The sequence below is a fragment of the Bos grunniens genome, chromosome 4, assembly GCF_055505025.1.
Source record: "Bos grunniens cultivar Pamir isolate PY7600 chromosome 4, Bosgru_T2T1.0, whole genome shotgun sequence".
In the NCBI taxonomy this organism is placed as follows: Eukaryota; Metazoa; Chordata; class Mammalia; order Artiodactyla; family Bovidae; genus Bos; species Bos grunniens.
Window position 1 is genome coordinate 63,792,015 of NC_141168.1, and position 24,894 is coordinate 63,816,908.

The 24,894-nt window shown below is 39.1% G+C and overlaps 1 protein-coding gene across 5 annotated transcripts in view; it reads right to left on the reverse strand.

The window, feature by feature from the left end:
• Positions 1 to 24,894, reverse strand: part of DOCK4 (dedicator of cytokinesis 4) — a 479,600-nt gene that overhangs the window by 207,231 nt on the left and 247,475 nt on the right. For all 5 annotated transcript variants that reach the window (XR_015162547.1, XM_086396606.1, XM_086396604.1 and 2 more), the window contains exons 9-12: positions 20,900 to 20,981; positions 20,081 to 20,141; positions 15,958 to 16,090; positions 11,523 to 11,611 (exon numbers count right to left, since the gene is read on the reverse strand). Coding sequence is in view for 4 of the 5 variants with exons in the window: in XM_086396606.1 (XP_086252732.1) it covers positions 11,523 to 11,611; positions 15,958 to 16,090; positions 20,081 to 20,141; positions 20,900 to 20,981 (365 nt within the window). In the remaining variant the exon portion in view is untranslated. The remainder of the gene's footprint in view (positions 1 to 11,522; positions 11,612 to 15,957; positions 16,091 to 20,080; positions 20,142 to 20,899; positions 20,982 to 24,894) is intronic.

The window sequence follows — 24,894 nt, forward strand, 5'->3', positions numbered from 1 at the left end:
CCAATCTCCTAATTCATCCCACACCCCCTTCTTTCCTTGGTATTCATACATTTGTTCTCTACATCTGTATCTCTATTTTAGCTTTGCAAATCAGTTCATCTGTATCATTTCTGGATTCCACTTTTAAGTGATGTTATAGGATATTAATTTTTCTATTTCTGATTTACTTCACTCTGTATCAGAGTCTCTAGGTTCAGCCATGTCTCTGCAAATGGCACAGTTTTGCTCCTTTTTATGGATGAGTAATATTCTGTTGTGTATATGTACCACATCTTCTTTATCTATTTCTCTGTTGATGGACATTTAGGTTGCTTCCTTGTCCTGGCTATTGTAAATAGTGCTGCAGTGAACACTGGGGTGCATGTATCATTTTGAATGATGGCTTTCTCCCGGTATATGCCCAGGGGTGGGATTGCTGGGTCATATGGTAACTCTATTTTTAGTTTTTTAAGGAAACTCCCAACTGTTCTCCATAGTGGATGTTATCAATTTATATTCCTATCAACAGTGTAACAGGGTTACCTTTCAAAATCCATACCCTCTCCAGCAATTTTTGTTTGTAGATTTTTTTTGTTAATGGCCATTCTTACTGGTATTTTGATTTGCATTTATCTAATAATTAGTGATGTTGAGCATCTTTTCATATGCTTTTTGGCCATCTGCATGTTTCCTTTGGAGAAGTGTCTACTTAGGTCTTCCATTCACTTTTAACTGGGTTTATTTTTTTTGATATTGAGCTGCATGAGTTGTGTATTTTAAAAATTAATTTCTTGTTAGTTGCTTCATTTAAAAGTATTTTCTCATATTCTGAGGGTTTTCATCTTGTTTATAGTTTCCTTTGTTTGTAAAAGCTTTTAAGTTTAATTATGTCCCATTTGTTTACTTTTGTTTTACTTTTTAAAATTAAGTATTAAATTTTATTCTTCAGTAAGTATTTCTTCATTTGCTGTATGTGCTCAAGAAAATTTTCAGACTTTAATGCTTTTTTAAAAATATGATTATTACTAGTTATAGTTTGGAGTGAGTCCATGCAGCGCCTTATGCTGCCATTCTGGGGCAAGACTCTGAAAACATTATTTCTTGACAGTACTTGCATACTTTGTGTTTGGTAGGCAGGGGCCAAAGGGTAAAACCTAATTGTCAGGATTTCTCAACATGAATGATAATTACTAACATCATCTGGTGTCAGAAAAACTTCCTAAAGGTGATTATCATTAGATCCTTCCATAAATTCACCTTCAGTAAAATCTATTAATTTCTGAAATCCTAAGCCCTCATTATTATCAGAGCAAGAATTTTCACTTCTGTTCCCTTCTTTGTGCTTGATTTACAAAATCCATCATCTGAGTTTTGCTTTGGATCCTACAGTATTCTATGTTGTGTCTATAAGTTAGTAACTTTTAAAATAAAACACCAGAAGCATAACTTTCAGGGATACATCCTGGTTGCATCAAGCAGTAAAACCCTGACAGGATCCGGCGAGGTGTTCACACAGCAAAGTCAGCCACAGAATCTCAGGGCCTCTGGAACATAGGGAAGAAAGGAAGCCAAATGTCTGCTAGGAATCGTGTCCAGTGAGACAACACTGTTGGAAAGTGAGTCAGCTGAGGAAAACCAAGAAGCATTAGGAGGAGATTAGAGTGTAGAAATGGACCAGGTTCAGTTCAGTTCAGTTCAGTCGCTCAGTCATGTCTGACTTTGCGACCCCGTGGACTGCAGCACGCCAGGCCTCCCTGTCCATCGCCAACTCCTGAAGTTAACTCAAACTCATGTCCATTGAGTCGGTGATGCCATCCAACCATCGCGTCCTCTGTCGCCCCCTTCTCCTCCTGCCTTCAATCTTTCCCAGCATCAGGGTCTTTTCAAATGAGTCAGTTCTTCGCATGAGGTGGCCAAAGTATTGGAGTTTCAGCCTCAGCATCAGTCCTTCCAATGAATATTCAGGACTGATTTCCTTTAGGATGGATTGGTTGTGTCTCCTTGCAGTTCAAGGGACTCTCAAGAGTCTTCTCCAACACCACAGTTCAAAAGCATCAATTCTTTGGCATTCAGCTTTCTTTATAGTCCAACTCTCACATCCATACAGGACTACTGGATAAACCATAGCTTGGACAAGGTTAGATGAAGAATTAAAATGGCAGCCATGACAGCACTGCAGGCCCTCTGAAATGTGTGTTCACTGCATGATTGAGGACGCTGAGCTGCTAAAAGCCTCCCACCAGCAAGGTCACATTACCCGAAGGACACATATTCTTTAATGTTTCCATACTGAAAACTGGACACTTATGTCTTTAATGCTGCAAAGCTCAAATCTCCTCTTTCAGATGCACTTTCAAAGCCATATAAAGTAAACAATAAAAAAAAAAAAAATCACTCCACTTTCTAAAGGGTCATATCTTGATTTCTGACTTTCAGCTTGTATTATTCAATTTGTGAATAAGGAAGCTAACAGCAATAGGTATAAACTGTCTGATGAAATAAAAATTCATATTTCAAGGCAAGACAAGAAAATTTTAAACATAAAATTTTTCTCTGCCTTTTTGGGCCTTTCTCCCCTCCTGCGTGCCTTGTGCATCTGCATTATAATGTATTAATCAGACCTCCCCAATGGCAGAAACACCTGATCAACCATAAATTAGATCAGTTTTTCTTCTTGCGGTGCCAGTCATGTAACTCCTTGGAAGATAACATTCTTAATCCTGTAATCCTTCTTAATCCTGTAAGGTACCAACCACTCACCTTATATGTCAACTTTATGTACAGTGCCAATATACCATTTCTTTTAAAAACAGCAACTGGTGCAGAGCAGACCACTCAGATAATCTGGGCTGAACCTAATTGAAATTCTTAGTGTAAATACTCATGACCTGATTAATGTTACTAGCTATACTACTTGTTGGGCCTCCCAGGTAGCTCAGTGGGTAAAGAATCTGCCTGCAATGCAGGAGACACAGGAGACTAGGGCTCAATCCCTGAGTTGGGAAGAACCCCTGGAGGAGGGCATGGCAACCCACTCCTGTATTCTTGCCTGGAGAATCCCATGGACAGAGGAGCCCGGCGGACTACAGTCCATAGGGTTGCAAAGTCAGACGTGACTGAAGTGACTGAGCACACATACAACTTGTATTTTCCCTATTTTACAAGATTATTATTTCTTGATCACCAAGTGGATGACTGAGCTAATAATTAGGAGACTTGAAACAACTGACCAAATATATAGTCCCATTAAGACCAATGATTTTAAGAGTATAATCTAGATACCAGAACAAGCAACCAGAAGGAACCATTCCCTAGACCATAAGAGAGTAATAAGGCAGGTGGCTGAGAAGTTTTGGTTACTGTGAACAGGACTTATCCAGAAATAGCACACTGAGTGGCCCAATAACAAAGGCCTTGCCTGTCCTGGGAATGAGCATTCCTAGCTCAGTAGGACAAATTGGTCATAAAATGCCTCCAAAACCTTGCTCAAAATTAAGACTGAAAGGGAAAAAAATAAAGCATGGTGCCCATCATCCAGTTACATAAGAATCAAGTCACTGCAACTCTTGACTTACAGTACAGGGCAAAGATCAGGATGAGGTACTTGTGCTCGGGGAAGACTGGCAGAACTGGTCCTCACAGATTATTTTCAGGAGAAAATTTTATGAACCCAGTTTCCTGCATCTTCCCATACTTAGAAAAGCACCAATAACTAAGGTATCTGTACCTCAAGAGTGGCAGTAACCTTCTACCAAGATGTTTGATTGCATATACCCCTTTGTCTAGATCACATGTACACTGTTCCCTCCATCCCCCAACCTTTACTTCTTCAGACAGGTCTCAGAGTTCTATGAGAGATGGTCTCCTGGGTTACAATTCTCAGGCTGCCCAAAGAAAATTTTCCATTTTTTTGGTAGTATGACATAGTCTGTTTCTTTAATTTATTATTAATTAGAAGATCATTATTTTACAATATTGTACTTGTTTCTGCCATACAACATCATTTCTCTTTTAGATTACTATGAATTAATTTTTTTTAATTTTATTTTATTTTTAAACTTTACATAATTGTATTAGTTTTGCCAAATATCAAAATGAATCCATCACAGGTATACATGTGTTCCCCATCCTGAACCCTCCTCCCTCCTCCCTCCCCATACCATCCCTCTGGGTCGTCCCAGTACTCTAGCCCCAAGCATCCAGTATCATGCATCGAACCTGGACTGGCATCTCGTTTCATACATGTTATTTTACATGTTTCAATGCCATTCTCCCAAATCTTCCCACCCTCTCCCTCTCCCACAGAGTCCATAAGACTGTTCTATACATCAGTGTCTCTTTTGCTGTCTCGTACACAGGGTTATTGTTGACATATCTTAAGTCTGGTGTGTGTGTGTTAGTCGCTCAGTTGTGTCTGACTCTTTGTGAACCCGTGGACTGCAGCCCACCAGGCTCCTCTGTCCATTGGATTCTCCAGGCAAGAATACTGGAGTGGGTAGCCATTTCCTTCTCCAGGATTTAAGTCGTAAAGGATGCAACTCTAAAGGAGGAGGAACAACAGGCTGACCTTCAGAAAACCATCACCCTGATATATCTGCATAGTAACACTATCCATTGGGATGCTGACTTCCTAACAGGTAAAAGGTATGAGAAGTAAGGGTACAAAACCTTGATTTTAACTGCTAGCCCACAGATCTGCTATTTCCAAGTACTGGGCAGGCTTTTATGTTTTTCTTAAAGAAGTGGTTAGCCCATGGCTAACAGTTATTGAGAAAATATGATTGAAGTAACACATAATAAGTCATGGAATGTCAAACTAAGGCATATAAGCAACATCTGGAATTGTTCAGTTTCATCAAGTCTTAACCAGAAAAGAAATGTATTGACCAGAAATGAAAGACAAAGACCATTGGCATATAGTGGAAGCTATAATTGTAGGAGTGGATGAGACGATTCAGGGGGAATTAACATTTAACCAAGAACTTTCACCTTAAAGTTTCCATACTTATTTTTAAAGGCAAACACTGAGGATTAGGTTAATGGATAAAAGGTTGTTTATCTGCTTTCTATTGTAACTATTACTACTTATTTGTAATAATTTTTTCAAAGCACACAGTAAGCCACTGGCTAAAAACAACTTTTTAAAAGTATATATAGAGCATGGCATAAACGAGTGTATGTAATATCTGATGTATTTAATTTATTGAAATACTTGTTATAAACTACATTTTTTTCTATGTTGTGTATTTTTTCCTATGCAGTATAGAAGGTAAGATGGTTGGATGGCATCATTGATTCAATGGACATGAGTTTAAGCAAACTCTAGAAAATAGAGAAGGACAGGGAAGCCTGGCATGCTGCAGTTCATGGGGTTGCAAATTTGGACATGACTGAGTGACTGAACAGAAATATCTAAATTGGCAAAATATAAATAATTTAGAGAATAAAACAAGGCTCTAATCACTACTTCCATTACCTTATAATTTGAGTTTGTGTTTGTGTTTTTTCTAAGTACTACATGAAGTTTTACAAATACCTTCAGTAGGTAGGTTTGGTCACTAAGTCATGTCCTACTCCTGTGACCCCATGGACTGTAGTCCGCCAGGCTCCTCTATCCATGGGATTCTCCAGGCAAGAATACTGGAGTGGGTTGCCATACCCTTCTCCAGGGGATCTTCCTGACAGGCATCCTGCACTGCAGGCAGACTCTTTACCAACTAAGCCACCAGAGAAGCATATTTTAATATATTTTGAACTCTATCTTTTTTCTTCACTGTCATGAAAAGAAAATAGCTTAAAGGAAACTAAAAAGATATGACAACTGCATGCAATACAGCCTGAGTTCCTTTTGTTATAAAGGACATTGAGAAAATTGTCAAAATCTGAATAAGATCTACAGATTAGGTAAGACTATTGTATCAATGTTCACTTTCTGATTTTGATTACTGTACTGTGGTTATGTTGCCATGTTCTGCGTAAGTAGAGATAAAGAGGAACAATTCCTGTAATTTGTTCTGAAACAGTTCAGGTGGGAAAAAACATATGTAAGTGTGATATATATGCATGTACATATACATGTATATGTGTGTATGTATAAACATCAGGGGCATTAATTCAATCCTTAAGAATTACACCAATTCAGTAATAGTAAATTACTATCTATAGAGAGAGTCTATATAAGAGACACACAAATATATATATATATATATAACACACAAATATATATATATATAACACACAAATATATATATATATATACGAATAAAGTGCCTGTGTGTGTGTGTGCGTGTGTGGCGAGAAGTAAAGCGAGAGAAGGATAATGCAAATATCGTGAAATGTTAAACTTTGAGAAGTTACATATTTGTTGCACTATTCTTAAAACTTTTCTGAAAGTAAAATTATTTCAAAGCTAAAAACTCAAAAAGAATAAAAATAAAGCATGATTTAATAATTGTGTGTGTGAGCTCAATAATGTCTGACTCTCTGTGAACTTAGGGACTGTATCCTGCCAGGCTCCTCTACCCATGGAATATTCCCAGAAAGAATAGCGGAGTGGGTTGCCATTTCCTCCTCCAAGGGATCTTTTAGACCCAGGGATTGAACCTAGGTCTCTCGAATCTCCTGCATTACAGGCAAATTCTTTTACCCCGGAGCCACCAGGGGTGCCTTCGTTTAATAATTAGGAAATTCCAGAAGTGAGCCAAAAGGCCATATACTATATGTCTAGCCAATAGGTGGTGCCAATGAGTACCAGTTTTCTTTTAACAATATTAGAAAGTAAAGTTTCTAAGTGCAGTGTTCAAAAGTCAGGAGTACTGACACAATCTTTAAGAATTACACCAGTTCAATTCTACTGAATTAAACAACTACCTGTCTATGTGAGGACAGGATGCTCAACTCCCCCAAATACAGTCTAACTCTCTCAAAAGCCTCCTTTCACCTCAGTTAAATGAAGAACACCATTTACTTCCTGCACAGAATTAAAGTGCCCTCCTTGTACAAGTAAGTGGGCTTCTTATCTAGGTAATTCTGAAGGAGTCTCACCTTCTGTGGGGGTTAAAATGTATAACTGGCAGGAATGCAATCACAGTGCTCATCTGGCTAAGACAAAAAGCAGATTGTAAAACTGACCTGATTAGCAAATATGATTTCTTCTAGTTGTAAGTTACATGTACAAACTACAGGAAATAGGATTTCATAAACACATAGATAATATTAAAGTATTCTGAATTTTCTCTTAGGACATACTGAACAGGAGCCAAGGATTTTTACACAAGTTATTTCAAATAATAGAACTGAATGTGTCTCAGGAAATCATATTGGCTCAGTCTTATTTCACATTCCTAGAATTCAACTGCTAATGTCTATCAGAGGTGACGTTAATAATAACCATTTGCTCAACCAACTTCAACCAGGCTAATTCTAATGACTATTTTTAGAAGTTCAAATTCTCACAATATGATTTTTGGATTTAAAAATTCTCACAGAGGACAACTTTGGAAATTTTGAATTACTGCAATGAACTAAATCTAACCATACAGACAGGTTAATTCAATTATATTTTTACCTTTAAAGTTAAATGGATCACCTGAAATTTTCTTCCAGTTTCTAAACCCAATAAAGATAGTAGTTAATGTACCTTAGCAACACAGGTCTTAGGTTAGAGGGGGAGAAAAAACCCAGTTATCTAGACAACTCCTTTTACCTATTAAATAGACAAGATTACAACTCCAAAAGATAGAAGCACATCAATGAAGCATAAAAGGCCTGAAAATTAGGTGGTAGAATTTGATTCTAAAACTAATTTCAAAGTTATTCTTTTTTTCTCTTTTTAGTATAATGACCAAGGAACAGCAGGAGGAAAGCAAGGACTAAAACAACATTTTGTTGAGTGAATTTAATTCTCTTGAAAACATTTGACTGCACTGCTTCCATTTAATCAACTACTCCATGGTCCAAGGAGAAAAAGTCAACATTTCACTGTGATAATTTAATCATGAGGCATCCCAATTTCCAACTTCAATTTCCTATACTCTTGTTTCCCCCTTAAGTACGCTATCAGATGCCTCCCTTTCAATAATAAAGCCAAACAGCTCCTAAAACTTTATCCATTATTTTTATAATTGCCTTCCCTCAAGACAGGTGACAATAGAACAATGTTCCACTCTCCAAGAAGAGTGGAAACTTAAATGGAAAGAAAGAATAAAGAGTTCATTTACTAATTTTTAAAAGTGTCTGTCTGAGCTTTTTCTCTCTGCAGCAGTCTTTTGGCGTGACAAGGCTTAGGGCTGGGTTTGCCTTTGCTGTGAGAGAGCTAGAAGGGACCAGAAGGAGACCAAAGGAATAGAAGGCGAGTTGATGCTGGCTGGGTGCAGCTGGCTGGGACTCAGGCTTGAAAGGAGGGGGAAGGAGAGGAGTGGGCTGTAAGGATAGGAGAGCAGGCAGGGCTTTGCAGCAAAAGCCAAGCCTGAAGAGTATATATTCAGCTATCTAGGAATCTCAGCATCAAGACAGGCAGCAAAATGCAGGATTGATTCTGCCAAAGCAGAGAAACCCTGCTAGGCAGGGTTGTATGGTAAAATGGTTTCTTTTACTCTTTCCAAAGATGCAACAAGTAGTTTTTCATTTCTGTGCAATGGATGTAAACACAACAGGTAACACCCACTGAGCATCACTTCAGTCAGGACAATGATAAACTCAAAGGCTCCAACAACAGAAGAATTGTAAGGCACACTGCAAAGAGCAAAGACCTGGGAGTTGACAAGGAGTTTGGAAACAAGTATATTGGAACAGATGAACACACTTTGCTTAGTCAACACTGCATCTGTGATGGTAAGGAGGGAAGGGACTACATGAGAAAAATCAGGTCAGGGTTAGTTTTATATTTATTTATTCACATAGGAGGCAAATGCAAGCAAATTAAAAGTAATGGGACTCTGGGAGAGAAAGAAAAAGATACACAATGGCTACAAACTTCTCCACCCAAAGTTAGTGGGCAGAAGCAAAGGAGTAAGGCATAATGAATGTGAGGCATCAAAAGAGCTCAAAAAGGAAATTCTTTAAATCCAGTCTAGAGCAGCACTGCCTAATAGAACTATGATATGAGCCACCTATGGGGCTAGTAACCACTTAAAAAATAGAAACAAAATTAACTTTTGTAATATATTATGTTTAGACCAATATATCCACAATGTTACCTTTGAACATATAATCAATATAAAAATTATTAAAGGGCTGTTTCATATTCATTATATATGTATCAAGTCTTCAAAACCAAGTATGTATTTTACAAGCACTACACACTTTAATGACATCCCCAGTGGCTCAGCAGTAAAGAAACCGCCTGCAGTGCAGGAGACCCAGGAGACACGGGTTCAATCCCTGGGTCAGGAAGATCCCCTGGAGAAGGAAATGGCAACCCAATCCAGTATTCTTGCTGCAAAAATCTCATGGACACAGGAGCCTGGCGGGCTACAGTCCATAGGGTCGCCAAGAGTCAGACACAACTGAGCATGCATGCTCACACTTCAATCCCAGTGCTACACCAGCCTCATGTCTAAGGCTCAATAGCCCCAGGTGGCTAGTACCTATCAAGGTGGACAGCACAGGTACAAAATATATTTAATGATAAAAAATAATCCATGGCATCAAGAAATACCAAAAAGTCTGTCACAAGTAATGAATTTGGTTAGAAGTTTGTCAATGAATTTGGCAAGAAAAGTTTTAAAAAAACACTAGGCCTACCATCTTACTGAAAGTATATTTAAAATAAATCGCTTGGTCTTTATACAATAAATGCTATTTCAATTCTTTCACAGAAAAATTGAAGACAAGTGTACACAGCAGTTTCTGAGGTATTCTTCTTATTTCAAGTTATATTCACTACTAAAATCTCCTGGTCCTTCAGAGACTCTACCTTTAATAGCAAGTGCAAGTATTTTCTTTATTCAGTGGTAGATGGAGGATTTTGTGTGGATCAAAGGAAGCCAATTTCCCTCCTTTGCTCTAGGGAAACTGAAGAGAAAACTGACCTCACCATTCATTACAGCCTGAAGTGCTGCCACATGAATGAGCTGTGAATATTTATGGCTCTCAAGTGACCAAACCACAGAGATTCTGTCTGCAGTTACTTTGTGGGTTGTTTTGGGCTGGTGATGTGGGATCGTCATATGCAAAGGGTCCTCTGTTCATGGGATTCTCCAGGCAAGAATACTGCAGTGGGTAACCGTTCCCTTCCCCAAGGGATCTTCCCGACCCAGGGATCAAGCCCTGCAGGGTCTCCTGCACTGTAGACAGATTCTTTATTGTCTGAGCAACAGTAGAATCTGCCTGCAGTGCGAGAGACCTATGTTTGATCCCGGGATCAGGATGATCCCTTGGAGAAGGGAATGGCAACCCACTCTAGTAATCTTGCCTGGACAATTTCATGGACACAGGAGCCTGGTGGGCTACAGTCCATGGGATCACAAAGAATTGGACACGACTGAGTGACTAACATTTTCACTTGGCCTGGTGAAATGTACACAGGTCTGAAGAAAAGGTGGTCTAAATTTAAATTCAGATTGTTTTAATTGCCAGGCAAGTTGGACTATAACACAACCATCTATATTCAGGGTACTTTAAAGATCAGCCATAAAAAGCAATGCATTCAGTTCAAATACCAGTTGATTTAGAAGTTTCTTTAATTAAAGCACACAACTTCATAGCTTATGCTGCTTCAACGTGGGTTTGAAGGTGGGACAGGAATAATATTCACCATGTTTTTGTATAACTGATCAAACTTAAAGATGTCATTCAATATATTATACAACCTACATATGCTATAGTGTAAGTCTAGTATATTACTAGTGTAAGAGTATGCGCCACCTGATATGTGCTTCTCTGGTAGCTCAGCTGGTAAAGAACCTGCCTGCGATGCAGGAGACCCTGGTTCGACTCCTGGATTGGGAAGATCCCCTGGAGAAAGTAAACGTTACCCACTTCAGTATTCTGGGCTGGAGAATTCCATGAACTGTACAGTCCATGGGGTCTCAAAGAGTCGGACACAACTGAGTGATTTAAACCACTCAGTGATTTAAACTACTTGTATTATGTATACTTTATAATGCTATATTATATTACAGTTCCTGCCAGATGGCATGTATATGCTTTTCTCTATATAATACTACAGCTATAGGCAGAGAAGCATGTTTTTCTTGGACCTTATTGACAAAAATTTCTGTTCATCAAACCCATTCCACACAACTGTCATGAACCGAGGCATATTTGTCATTTGGTTTTCAGCAATCAGCAACAACCTGGAGATCCCAAGACTAGAGAAAAAACTCAGATACTCTACCTTGACGCAAACCAGAAAAGAATATATCTTTTAGAGTTATAGCTATAAACCTATCATAGAATAAGGAAACATACCAGCATTTTGACCGAGCACTTTTAGGGAGTGAGTAGAGAGAAAAACAAAGGGCTGAAAATTTTCTTCTTTACAGACAAATAAAGCAACCGAAATGAAAAGTGTAGGGAGTCAGACAGACCCATATACTCACCTGCATTGGAGCCAGTCAAATTATAACGTGCATTCAACTTCTTGATGATATTCTCGTGGATTTGGTACCACTCACTCTCTGTATTACACCTGTGAAATCATGGCCACTCTGTTAAGCTTTGATGACGCATGAGATGACTTTCCTACACACCTGCCCCTTTTCATATAACCACTATAATGTACTTCCTTAAACCTCCCTGCAGTTCTCAACACAGAGAACATGGCTTGGCTTAGCTGCCCCAAGATAGGCAGGAATGACCGTATCTGGTAATGCATGACCAACTACTTCATGAAGTGGCTGAGATGAACAATTCAGGTTATGAGAAGCTCAGAGAACAATGCATGCAGTGGAAGGAAGTACAGGCTAAGATCCTGACTCCCTGGATTTGGATCCTCACTATTAACTGAGCTATGTTCTTTGGGTGAATTACCTATTCTGTGCCTTGATCTGTTCGTTTGTGAAATAGGGCTAATATACTAGAACACTGAACAAGCTTGGGTTTAGGATAATCCCTGCATAAAGTAAATGCTCAGTAAATGTTATTTCTCGTTATTGAATCTCCATCTATTATATCATGACCAAGTTGGCTAGCATCAAAATGCAACTGAGGTTAACACAACTTGCACTGGCAAAAACCTGGTGGGATTTACTGAAGGGTAATTAAGGTAACTCTTCCAGACTTTCTACTTCTAGGCCAAAAGGCGTTTCTCCATCTCTCACTCTGACAGCCGTCTGTACCTTAGTCTTTCAGCTCTTGTCTTTCACCAGCTCATGCTTGAGTTCACCTAGGAGACTCTGAAGATTCTTGAGAACTGGATCTGGGACTGGTAGATACCTGTGTTCCCCTCAGTACTTTGAACACTGTAGGTGCTTAAAGAAAATACTGGCTACATGAATGACTGAATGGATATCCCTCTGACTGTTACTCCTGATGATTTGTTAATATCTGGGTCTGCTCTATTCTTACTGCTGAGACTGCCCCAGTTAGGCGAGGGAGACCCTCCCTCATCTGAATGCGTTTGTAAATTCACTACTATCTTTCACTAGCAACAAAGGCTCCCTCCCAAGGGTCCTGACAATCAAAGATTCTATAACTATCAATCAAAATATTCCACCCTATAGTGACTTCCTCCTTGTGATCTCATCTGTAGCCAATAATTCACAATGCGCTTACATATTTATTTATTTCACTGCCATAAGCTTTTCCAGGATGAACTGGATGGAGGTTATTTTTGAACCAGTTAATGGTAGGATAGCAAATAAGAGCACTGACACTGCTGCTGCTGCTACTGCTGCTAAGTCGCTTCAGTCGTGTCCGACTCTGTGCGACCCCACAGACGGCAGCCCACCTGTCTCTGGGATTCTCCAGGCAAGAACACTGGAGTGGGTTGCCATTTCCTTCTCCAATGCATGAAAGTAAAAAGTGAAAGTGAAGTCGCTCAGTCGTGTCCAACTCTTAGCAACCCCATGGACTGCAGCCTACCAGGCTCCTCCGTCCATGGGATTTTCCAGGCAGGAGTACTGGAGTGGGGTGCCATTGCCTTCTCCACACTGACACTGAGAAGGCTGGAAAATTAAGGTGAAATAAAACCATTCCACTTGTCCAGCTGTAAGATACCAAATTACCACTTAGTAGCCCCTGCTCCTAGTTTTCTTAGTTCAGCTCAGTGGGGAAGGAAGAAAGATAGCTTGCTTCCTATTAAATAGTTAAGGGACTCTAGAATTCATGCTTTTAATCTACAAAACTCCAAATAAAATAAAAGCTCCTAAAGTATGTGACTGAAGTATCTTTCAGGCTCAGACAAGGTATTTCTTGCTATTCTCTGTTTCAGTTCCAGTTTGGTCTAAGGATTTGGTACCCTTAACAAATAGAAATTTCTTCCAAATTGTTTCTAACAGTCACTCCTCTAAAATGTTTTAATAAACTCTAGCTTCTTTTTCATCTACAATAACTGTTTTGACTGCCTAGCTTTCATCCTGGAATGGATTCATAAATTGCTGATCTGTAATTTTTAAGGGATCTCTCTTGCATCAAGAATAACTCAAACCTTATTTGCTATTTATGAAAAAACAGACAATAACTACAAAGAGCAGTACAACTTAATTTCAGGAGAATGAGTATCTCCCACAGAACTGGAATTCATGGGTCTTCCTTGGCTGGTTGCATAATCAAGAGGGATGCAAGGAACTCCAGGTCCCCCAGTTTTCCCACTGACAAGATAAATCTAACATTTCCTATGCATACCTAGAAAGATCACTCAAAGAAACAAAGAGATTGCATTTGTGAGAAATTTTAGTTTTTCTTAAAAAGCAAGGTCACCTAACAGCATCATTGTCACATCACTAGACGGTGGTGTGAAATAACACCCTGAAACATACGACCTGGTAACATGAGAGCTCACGTTCTGAGTTAGGCAGTCCTGACTTCACAGCTGGTTCCTGTTCTGATTAGTTAGGTGATTTGGGGTGCTATTTAGCCTCTCTGTCCCCTTATGTGGAAAACAAAGCCAACAGCATCTGCTTCATGAGTTTGTCATGAAAATAAAGTGACATGACACATGCAAAGTGCTTATTAACATGGTTCCTTGCACACAGTAAGCACAAAGTAAATGGTGGCTATTATCATTAGTACTGTTGCAATTAAACTATGTTTCACAATCACCAGTAAAATTTAGAAAGGGGATTATACTGGATTTACGCTCCACCATGGGCTGGCAGGCATCTCTGACTCGATGGACATGAGTTTGAGTGAACTCCGGGGGTTGGTAATGGACAGGGAGGCCTGGTGTGCTGCGATTCATGGGGTCGCAAAGAGTCGGACACGGCTGAGCGACTGAACTGATGGGATAAAAGAGTAGCATGCTTTACTACCCAGTAGTATCACCAAAAGTTTTCAAGTTTAATATCAAGGTCATAGATTTTATCACTCTTAAAAGAGACAAAGAGAGTTTCTAGTCCTAAACCACAGGCTATAAGTGAACCTTTGTCAACTGATTAGCAAACATGTGGTGCAGGTCCCAGGGCCTCTGGGTAGAAGATGGATAAATCCAAGAAATCCTGCAGCTGTTGTCAAAAAGCAACCTGAGGTATATATCCCACAGGTAGTGGGCCACGTGGGTCCCCTCCACATTGGTACACGCTGCAACAGCCGGAACAGATAACAAAAGCAAGCTCACTCACAGAGGAGGTCAGCAGTGTGGTCCTCAAATCAGGAATGCGGATCCCAGATCCCCCATTCCCAGTGCATCTGCTCTGAGGATGGCACCGTGTGTCATCTCTCCATTGTCAGACCTGCGGGCAGGTGCTCAGGGAAGGGCAAGCGAAAACCATGTGCCTTTTTAAAAACTTAGGGTGTGGAGTACATTAAGTGGATTTTCTTCGTGGAATGTTCAAACTGAACTGTATCTGCTGCCACTGACCCTCAAAAGATGCATAAACCACGTTCTGAGGATCTTATTTGGAAATAGGGTTTTTACACAGATAATCAAGTTAAAATTAGGCTGTTTAGGGTGGGTCCTAACCCAGTATAACTAACTAGGCCCATATAAAAAGGGGAAATGTGGTTACAGAAACAGATACACACACCTGGAGAAAGTCATGTATGATGAAGGCATACATCAGGTCATGCATCTACAGGACACCAGAAACCAGGAGAGAGAAGCAGGGAACAGAATCCCCCTCACAGCCCTCAGAAAGAATCAGCATAGCCAACACTGTGATCTGGGAACTGTGGCTTCCATTACAGTGAGACCATAAATGTCTGTGGCTTAAGCCTCCTTGTTTATGGTGCTTTGATAGGGAAGCCCACAAATGGGCTTCCCTGGTGACTCAGTCAGTAAAGAATCCTCCTGCTATGCAGGAGACCTGGGTTCCATCTTTAAGAAGATCCCCTGCAGGAGGAAATGGCAACCCACTCCAGTATTTTTGCCTGGGAAATCTCATGGACAGAGGACCCTGGCGGAATATAGTCCATGGGGTTGCAAAGCATCAGATATGACTTAGCGACGAAACCACCACATAATAAACTAATAATATATAAAGTAAGAGGGGAATCACCCAATCTGAACTTCCTTTTTCTTAATTATAATCAGTTTATGTTAAAAACTATTTCCATTTTCCAAGAACAAATGAACTTTCCGAGGGTAAAGATATAAAAGGTTTTAAATTCTTGGGAGGTATTCTATGCAGGGGATGGTCCACCCAGTGGGTAAGCTATCTATTCTTTTTGGTTCTCAATTTCATAATCCTCTGAAAGGCAAATGACGATTTGTAGGCTCAATTGTAGTAGGCCTAGAGATGATTAAGTTTTTGAGGAATGGCTTAAACTCTGTGCATCCCTGGCTCTTCCATTACCCACAGAAAGCAGGATTCACCACATAAGATCCCCATGTACCCCCATGCCCACCCCAGCCCACATCATGTGCAAGCTCCTTACATATACACTTTCAGGATGAGGTCATCTTTCGTCTCTCCAGTCAGCAGGTCAGCAATGCTAAGAACTGCACAGCCAAAGGGTCGCCGGTACTGGACACTGCAGGCATTCTTTTTTTCTCCTGCCCCCATTCGACCTGTTCAATTAAAAAGCACACCTAGTTCAAGGAGCCATTTGATTAATCCAGCTTAAGACGAGACACATACAGCTCTAACATAAGCCATATGAAATGTAATGGGTGATGGTAAAGACACAGATTTGGAGCAACTGTTGCCTCCATTCTGAACTCTCCCCTCAGACCCCATAGTTGTGTGACCTTGGGCACGCAGTGCAAACTCTGGCCATTGGCTGTTACCTATAAAACATGAAGACTGAAGCTGAGCCCAGGTGTGGGTACCCTTCCCGAAGCATTCATGAAGGCACCCCAGGAGAATCGCATCCAAAAAGGCAGTAGGGGTGCCTATTTCATTCTCTACTTGTAAGATTCTCCATATTTCAAAAAATGATTTCAAACATTTCACCTCTGAAAAGAAGTGATTTGAGATTACCTGACAGTATAGCAAGTAAGCACAGGTGAGCAAATGAGCATGTTCTTTCCCAGCTCAGTAAGCAGGCTGAGATCTCCAGGGATCCTTTTTTAACTCTGACATGGTTTCTACTTGTTTAAATTGTTAGACATTTCAAAATCTGTGGTTTAGATACTGTTTTAATTTATTGTTGCATTTAATTACCAACGGGTTATTTTGAAAACTGAAAGCAAAAAGCACACTGGAGCTGTAACATAACAAGCTAACGTGAGGAGAAATAATGAAAAAAGTCTGCCAGTCTGTTTCCAGATGCTAGGGAACAGATCTGCACGTTGTTTCCATCTGACTGAAGTCCTGCTACAGCATGTCTGCATGGCTCTAGTACTTTCCAAATCCAACGCTAAATAGAAAAAAAGAGAGGAATGGCAGTATTCAATTTGGCTTTCATTCTTCAGTAATAAAGGAAAACTGCCCCTCTGATATATCAATTTCAGAGTAATATTTATAAATAGAAGCTGGAATACCACTTAATGGTGGTAAAAACCACAGAAAAAAAAAAAAAAAGAAGAGGACTTCCGACATAATGAAAAGGATTTTTCCCTTTTGAATAATTAATGTGTGACAGCCTTGAAATGTACTTTCTCGGATGATGTTTCATTTTCATTGGTATATTACTAATATATTGATTAACAGGCCTAAGGATAATAAGAGTGCTGATTTACAATGAAATCATGTACTAGACTCAACACTATAAAAAGAGTTGAGAGGACTCCTCTGAGATCAGGGACTGGTGTTTACTATGTGACATGCATGGGTTTGGAGAGTCATTAGGTATTACCATATAGGTACAGGGTTTTCCAGGTGGTACAGTGGTAAAGAATTCACCTGCTCATGTAGGAGACGCAAGAAGTGTGGGTACGATCCCTGGGTCGGAAAGATCCCCAGGAGGAGGAAATGGCAACCCACTCCGGTATTCTTGCCTGGAGACTCCCATGGGCAGAGGAGCCTGGCGGGCTGCAGTCCATGGGGTTGCAGAGTCAGCTACAACTGAGAGCACATGCAGGCAGCACAGGGTCTCATGTAGGTACAGGCTTATTAGCAGGGTGAATACGTAAACCTGACTACTGGGAATTCAAGAATAGTAAGCAAAACAAGGACAATAAATGTAATGAAGGCTGTGGTAGGACTACCAATTATTAGGGCAAAGGTTGTTCCTCCAATTACATGAATTAGGAGGTGTCCAGCTGTAATATTAGCTGTTAGCTATATAGCTAGGGCTACTGGTTGGGTAATACGCAAATAGTTTCAATAATTACAAATATACTGGTAAGAGGAATGGGTATTCCCTATGGTAGAAAATACATGAGATGCTTTTGTTTCATGGTGAAAGCCTATAATGATTGCTCATGATAAAAAAGGGATAAATATACCTAAAATTATGAAAACTTGTGTAGTGGGTATAAACAAATGTGGTAAGAGACCAACTAAGTTTGTTGGGCTGATAAATAAGCAATATAAGTATTTCTGTTCAGGCCTGCCCTTTATAATTATGAATGGCCATTATCTGTTTTATTGCAAGTTGAACCAATCACTGCTAAATAGAAATCATGCAGTTATTTATGAATCTAGTGTGGTGAAACTATTTATCTTTATTTCCTCCCCTTTTTTCCGATCAAAGACGAGGCCTCAAATTCCAGGCCAGGTACTGTTACTCCAGCTCTCGGCAGCCAGTGCAGGTCAGTGTGCCCTTTTCTTATTAAGTCTATACAAGGAATAATCTAGAAAAAGTTCTTACTCTTTCTAGAATAATTCTTCTACTTGCCCCTGATAGACAAGGATCTTCCACTCCTTTATTTCACTGAAGCAGATTAAATCTTAACTTTTCTGAGTTTCTTACCTTCATTATTATTGGACTGATCATCAGGCAAGTTTTTGCAGTAATGTCAATATAGAATTAATTCGATCAAAGCTTAGGGAAGGAAGGTAGGTAATTTAGGATTCAACATTCATTCTGATGACTTAATGATCATAAATAGCTTAGTAAAATATACAGCCACTAATCAAATGCCAGGTATTTGAAAGGCAGCCCTGTGATGGGTAATACTATGCAGTCGTTTCCTCAGCTGTATCCTGGGAGTGAAGGACAGAGATACCCAGCCAAGGCAAGCAAGACATGTTATCATTTTCTACCACCAAAAGCCTGTAGATACTTTTCTAAAAGTTCTGAAAGCTAGAGTGGTTTACTTTTTATCTCAAATTTGTAGAAGATTATGTTCAAATTGTATCCATGTTTACATGAAGATATCCAAAATCACATTTTACATTAACAATTGCTGTGACAAATTTGAATAAATTTTTTAAAAACCACAAAGAATTCCATAAACTGCACCCCTGCCATCCTGGGCACAGACAGAGGCTCTATCTCATAAACAAACAGAAACACGCATTACAACTTTGCCAGTTTTAAAAGACTCTTTCCAATTTCTACACCCCATACTCATGTATAAAAAGAAAATTAAAACAAAACCAAAGACAGTTCACTTATTTATTTATTTCTACTGCCCCTCAAATATGAAAAGAAGATAAAATTAAATGGGTTTTTCAAAACAGACTTTTATGAGGAAAAAAATGCTTAGAAAATCTTTGTTGAAACAACGTTTTATAGTCTCTCTCAATGTAAAATGGGGTCATCGTGTGTATAAAATAAAAAACCATTAAAAAAAAAAAAATCACCATGCGGGACTGCATGGTGAGATATCACTATTCTGCAGAAGTTTTCCTCAGCAAGTCGTGTAACAGTTAGTGAGGAAGGAGAAGCCAGTTCTCAGTATCAGTTGGTTAGCTTTCCTAGAGAAATGACTTAGGTTCCACCATGTATTTCCTCTGCCATAAAATGCCTGCTTTTAGAGGTCTTACATGCGTAAACCTAGTGACCATATTTTGGTTTTAATGTGCAAGGGCATCATAGAACACTGAAAGTGTGTTCTGCAAGAGGTTAGTAAGTGTAACATTATATAAGTGTTTCCACAGTCAAATCAAATCTGGAGAGAGCTAGGGTCAACAAAGTTAGAGAAGCAATTTTATTCTTCCCAGTAGGATTTCTCAAGACTCTTTAATAAGCTGACGAAATTATACAAGTGAAAAATATATATACAGCATTCAATTTTCCGTAGCCTTTTTCTTATAGCACCTTGTGTAATAATGTTCTGCAGCCTTCCACACTTTGGGAAATGCCAGTTGGTGTAAAGTTTTCATAAATGTGTAGAAAATCCAGCTCCTAAAAGTTTAATGTATGCTGTTAACAGAAATTAGAATTTGAGTAGACAAATACCAAGTGTATGAATCCAATATTTTTAGAAAGTCCAATAAAACTAAATGAAATGCAGCAAACTAACTAATGACTTATATGGAGAGAGAACAAACTCTATTTATGGCGGTGTGAGAGTCTGGGGAGACCAGAATCCCAAATTCTGCGAATATGGGATTCAGATCTTGCTTGGACTTCTTTTTGACCCAGACAGCACATAAATCACAAGTACACAGAAGCCTCTGGGCAGTTCTCCCCGTCATGCTCCTATCATGCCAAGTGTCACACCTACCGATTCGGATGATGTGCACAGTGATGTAGATGTCCTTTCTGAGCTCGCTGCTCCCCAAATCCTACCGAAAAACAAAGTCTGGTCATTGTAGAACTCATCCTTTAGGCAGAAACACTTGAAGGGATAGCACATTGTTTTAACAAATAACAGAAGAAAGACAAATATGAGCATTCTTGGATTTTTTGGAGCAGAAGCACATAATTCAAATCCTGTTCTAAAAATACCACTGTGATCAACTTTACTGTAAGCCTACAGATGTCAAATAAGACTTAAAAAAGAAAAGCCCATTCTTTTTTCAGTCTCTAGCTCACTCATTCTTTAAATATTTCTTAAATACATACTAAATACCACGTGCCACTCTGAGCCCTGTCACACTGGGCTTCAGCCATAAAGAACAGGCTCTTATACACACTGATGGGACAAAGGTGTGATTGTGAAAGCTGGCATTCAGATTTCAGGGCATCACAGTAATTTATACTCTTCCCTGGTGGCTCAGACAGCAAACAATCTCCTGCAATGCAGGAGATCCGGGTTTGATCCTTGTGTCAGGAGGATCCCCTGGAGGAGCAAATGGCAACCTACTCTAGTATTCTTGCCTAGGAAATCCCATGGACAGTGGAGCCTGACGGGCAAAGAGTCAGATACCACTGAGCAACTAAAACTTTCATACCACTTTCACTGTAATTTATGTGTTATTTACGTGTTATTTACAAAGTTTCAGCAAATCTACTATGTTCTCTCATAATAACTTACGTCTCTTAAATAAGATAAAGTACTTAAGAAAGAATCTGCCTCCTTGATAAAACAAGATCCACTTACCACGAAGAGAGAGCAGTGTCGTTCTGGTTTATCTGGGGCTTTGGGAAGCCCGTTTCTATTTAGCCTCAAGAAAAATCTCTCGCTACAAGAGAAAAGAAGTTGAATATTTTTAGAATTAATTAATATTTAAGGACTCGTCACCTTTCTAGCTGCTCTTTGTCCTAAAGGTTAAGCTCAAAATTTTTTAGGCTTTTCACTGATATCAAAACTGTGTATATAAATTAGAAGAGTACCCAAGACAGTAAACATTTGCTTCACTTCTGACAAAGCTGGCAAAGCAGAATGTGCAAAAGCAGAAAACATACATATGCAAACAAACAAAAAAATTAACTTTTAGAAAGTTTACATATCCATGAAATCATCACTATTACTTTAAAAAGTAGAAACAAGGACACTAAAAGGAAAAAATCTGACTTAACATGTTCTGTGTATTTGTACCTAAGATTATTTTTCATGCTTTGCGTCACAGTATTTACTTCACATCATACATGAACATTATTCCGAGTGCTAACAATCCATTAGAAGGCTTAGTATTTTATGCTCTTATAAACCTAATCCAAAACACAAAAAGAGAGACCAGGTAGTGAAACCTAAATATTCTTTGGTCCACAAAGGAATAGAAGACTTCACAATGTCTGCAGAACTTGCAATTCAAATTGCAGGAACACCTGGATTTAAATACAAATAATGCTGTTGATCAGCCACTAATTCAAGTCATTTCAAGGTAATGTGTTACAATATTTATATTAAAAAAAAAATAAAATGAGTATCACCTCTGCCCCCCACATTAATGTACCAGCTACCACAAGCTTCTGAATTTTAATATCCTGGTGCCCAGTATAGAATCAAATGGCTGGCTGCCTCAGGCAGAGAACATACAGCTAAAATCTCCAAAATGTGAAATTAGCAAATGGCTAGCCTTGGTCAGTAGCTTCCTTCAGTCTAGGGATCAAGCAGAGAAAGGGAGAGTAAGGCATTAGGAAGGCTCAGACCTTTCCAAGTCTCCATGCATATTCATCACTTGGTTCTTGCCATAAATAATGGCACTGTCTTCCAAACTCTCCCTTCTCCCCATAGGGGGAGAAATGAGAACCATAATCAGATCTCTAAGGAAGCATATGGTTTTAAATTTATGGCTGTTTTGGAACATTTTTATTCTCTTTTGCCATCTAAATCAAGACAGATATATTTAACAGATTCAACTACCTGGCTCACTCTGTCCTTTTTTAATGCCTATCCCTGATCTTCCATACAACAAAGGGCAAGCAATACACATGTCTATGGGGTCACTTCCTGCACCTATTACCTATGTGTTATCCCACAGAGCAGTGGCTGATGAGATCCGATGAGGAAAATATAACTTGCTGCAAGGATTCTCAAATGAAGCATACAAAGTTCCCATATAATTCTGAGGCAGAGGCTGGAAATGACAGATTCTACCAAGACTGCAGAGTTAAATTAATCTTATTCAATTGTCATTTACTATAATTCATAGCAAAGGTGATGAAGCTCACCTCAGAGTGGAAGAATATTCACTATTATTTCAAATTTAAGATGTACTAAAAGGAAATGTACAAAAATTCATCTTGGGGAAACATGAATTACACTTTAAAATAATCATAGCACTAGGTAATACTATTTCTTTAAGAAAATACTATTGTTTATTTGAGAATGGGCACTCTGCTAAGGACTTTACATGGATTAACCCCTTTTATCCTCACAATGCCCTTGGGAAGTTGGTACTCTTATTATGTCATTTTATAGTTGGGAAAACTAAGAAATAGTAAATAGTTTTGTCCAAGATCACAGAGCTGATGTGTGACTGAGTAGGAATTCTATGCCACATAATACCTACCCTCATTTGAATGCTATAAAATAAATTCTTTCTCTGCTTCATAGAATAATTGGGCATATTTACAGAACATTGAGATACAGAAGAAATTCATCTGTAAGGGACACCCACTGACTCAGTGAAGCCTGGTCCTAACTCTCTCCATACTCTTTCTGGGCTAAACTTGATTTAGTAGGTTTCAAAGCCATCCCTGGTTTGAAAGTGTTCCTTCATAATTTTCTTAATGAAGTATTCTTAGAAAAATGATTTTGGAAATACATTTTACTAAACAAATGTGAAGCTTCAGAAAGATTTTAAGTATTTGGTTTTAGTTGGTCAAAACTCTTAAAGTTTAAGACCAATATTTGGTTTTGCTTCTTGGGCAGCATCTACTGACGTATTTATTAATTATATTTTAGCCCAAAATGAAAGCAGTGTGATCATTTTCCCCTTTTCTGATTATAGGCAGCATGCTCTATTCTATATTTTTGAGGTGCATTTATGTTTGAGACTCTTTATCCAGACGAAAACATTTGAAACAAATGCCACTTTACCTTCTGAAAGATCAGTCAAAATGATAAATAACAATAATATTAATTACAAAAGTCAATACAGCATTCCAGATATTGAGACCTTGACTTTAATGTTGATATAAAATACTATTTTATATTCACAAATTGTATCAATATTTTGGAGAAACGTTTTCTAAAGCATTCCATTTCAGGGATTCCTTTTGCCCTGTCACTATTTTAATTTCACTAGTCTAGACAGAATCCTGATTATGCAAGTATTATATCATATCCTGTTTCAGAAAGAATATCAATATTTACTAAGCCATATCCCTTAACTTAAGCATGCCTTCAGTCTAAAAATAGACTGAAGATGGGTAATACGGAGAAAAAAGTCATGTGCAATTTTCTTAAAACACAGACTTCTAAGACAGGGAAAAACTCTCTTATGGTCAATTAAACAAAATCTTTTTTATTCATTCGGTGACAAGTTGTTGGTATACAAATTCAATTTCTTTCAGCTTTGGTGATAGAGCAACCACTTAATTGGCAAATGGTTTCAGAAGAAAAAAAAAAGAACTATAGCAACACATTTCAGAATCTTTGAATCACAAATAAATACCCACCCACATGCTCACCAGGTGGTATTAGTGTTAAAGAACCTGTCACCCATCTGCAAGAGACGTGGGTTCAGTTTTTGGGTCGGGAATATCCCCTGGAGGAGGGCATAGTAACTCTCTCCAGTTTTCTTGCCTGGAGAATCCCATGGACACAGTTCAGTTCAGTTCAGTTGCTCAGTCGTGTCCGACTCTGTGACCCCATGAATTGCAGCACGCCAGGCCTCCCTGTCCATCACCAACTCCCGGAGTTCACTCAGACTCACGTCCATCGAGTCAGTGATGCCATCCAGCCATCTCATCCTCTGTCGTCCCCTTCTCCTCCTGCCCCTAATCCCTCCCAGCATCAGAGTCTTTTCCAATGAGTCAACTCTTTGCATGAGGTGGCCAAAGTACTGGAGTTTCAGCTTTAGCATCATTCCTTCCAAAGAAATCCCAGGGCTGATCTCCTTCAGAATGGACTGGGTGGATCTCCTTGCAGTCCAAGGGACTCTCAAGAGTCTTCTCCAACACCACAGTTCAAAAGCATCAATTCTTCGGCACTCAGCCTTCTTCACAGTCCAACTCTCACATCCATACATGACCACAGGAAAAACCATAGCCTTGGCTGGATGGACCTTTGTTGGCAAAGTAATGTCTCTGCTTTTGAATATGCTGTCTAGGTTGGTCATAACTTTTCTTCCAAGGAGTAAGCGTCTTTTAATTTCATGGCTGCAGTCACCATCTGCAGTGATTTTGGAGCCCAAAAAAATAAAGTCTGACACTGTTTCCACTGTTTCCCCATTGACACAGGAGGTCACAAAGAGTGAGACAGGACTGAGCGATAAACACTTTCACGCTTTCACACACTCACACACATTTGGAGAATGCCAATATGTTGCCTTTGAGGCCAGGGAAGAAACTAATTAAGTCAATGACATTCCACCATGGCACATCTTCTAAAATTCTCTCAAAAACTTTTGTGGCCACCTACAAAGATATTTTCAACTTTCTACAGTTGAGTCAAAGAGTGGCAACTCTGATCAGAAAACAAAATTA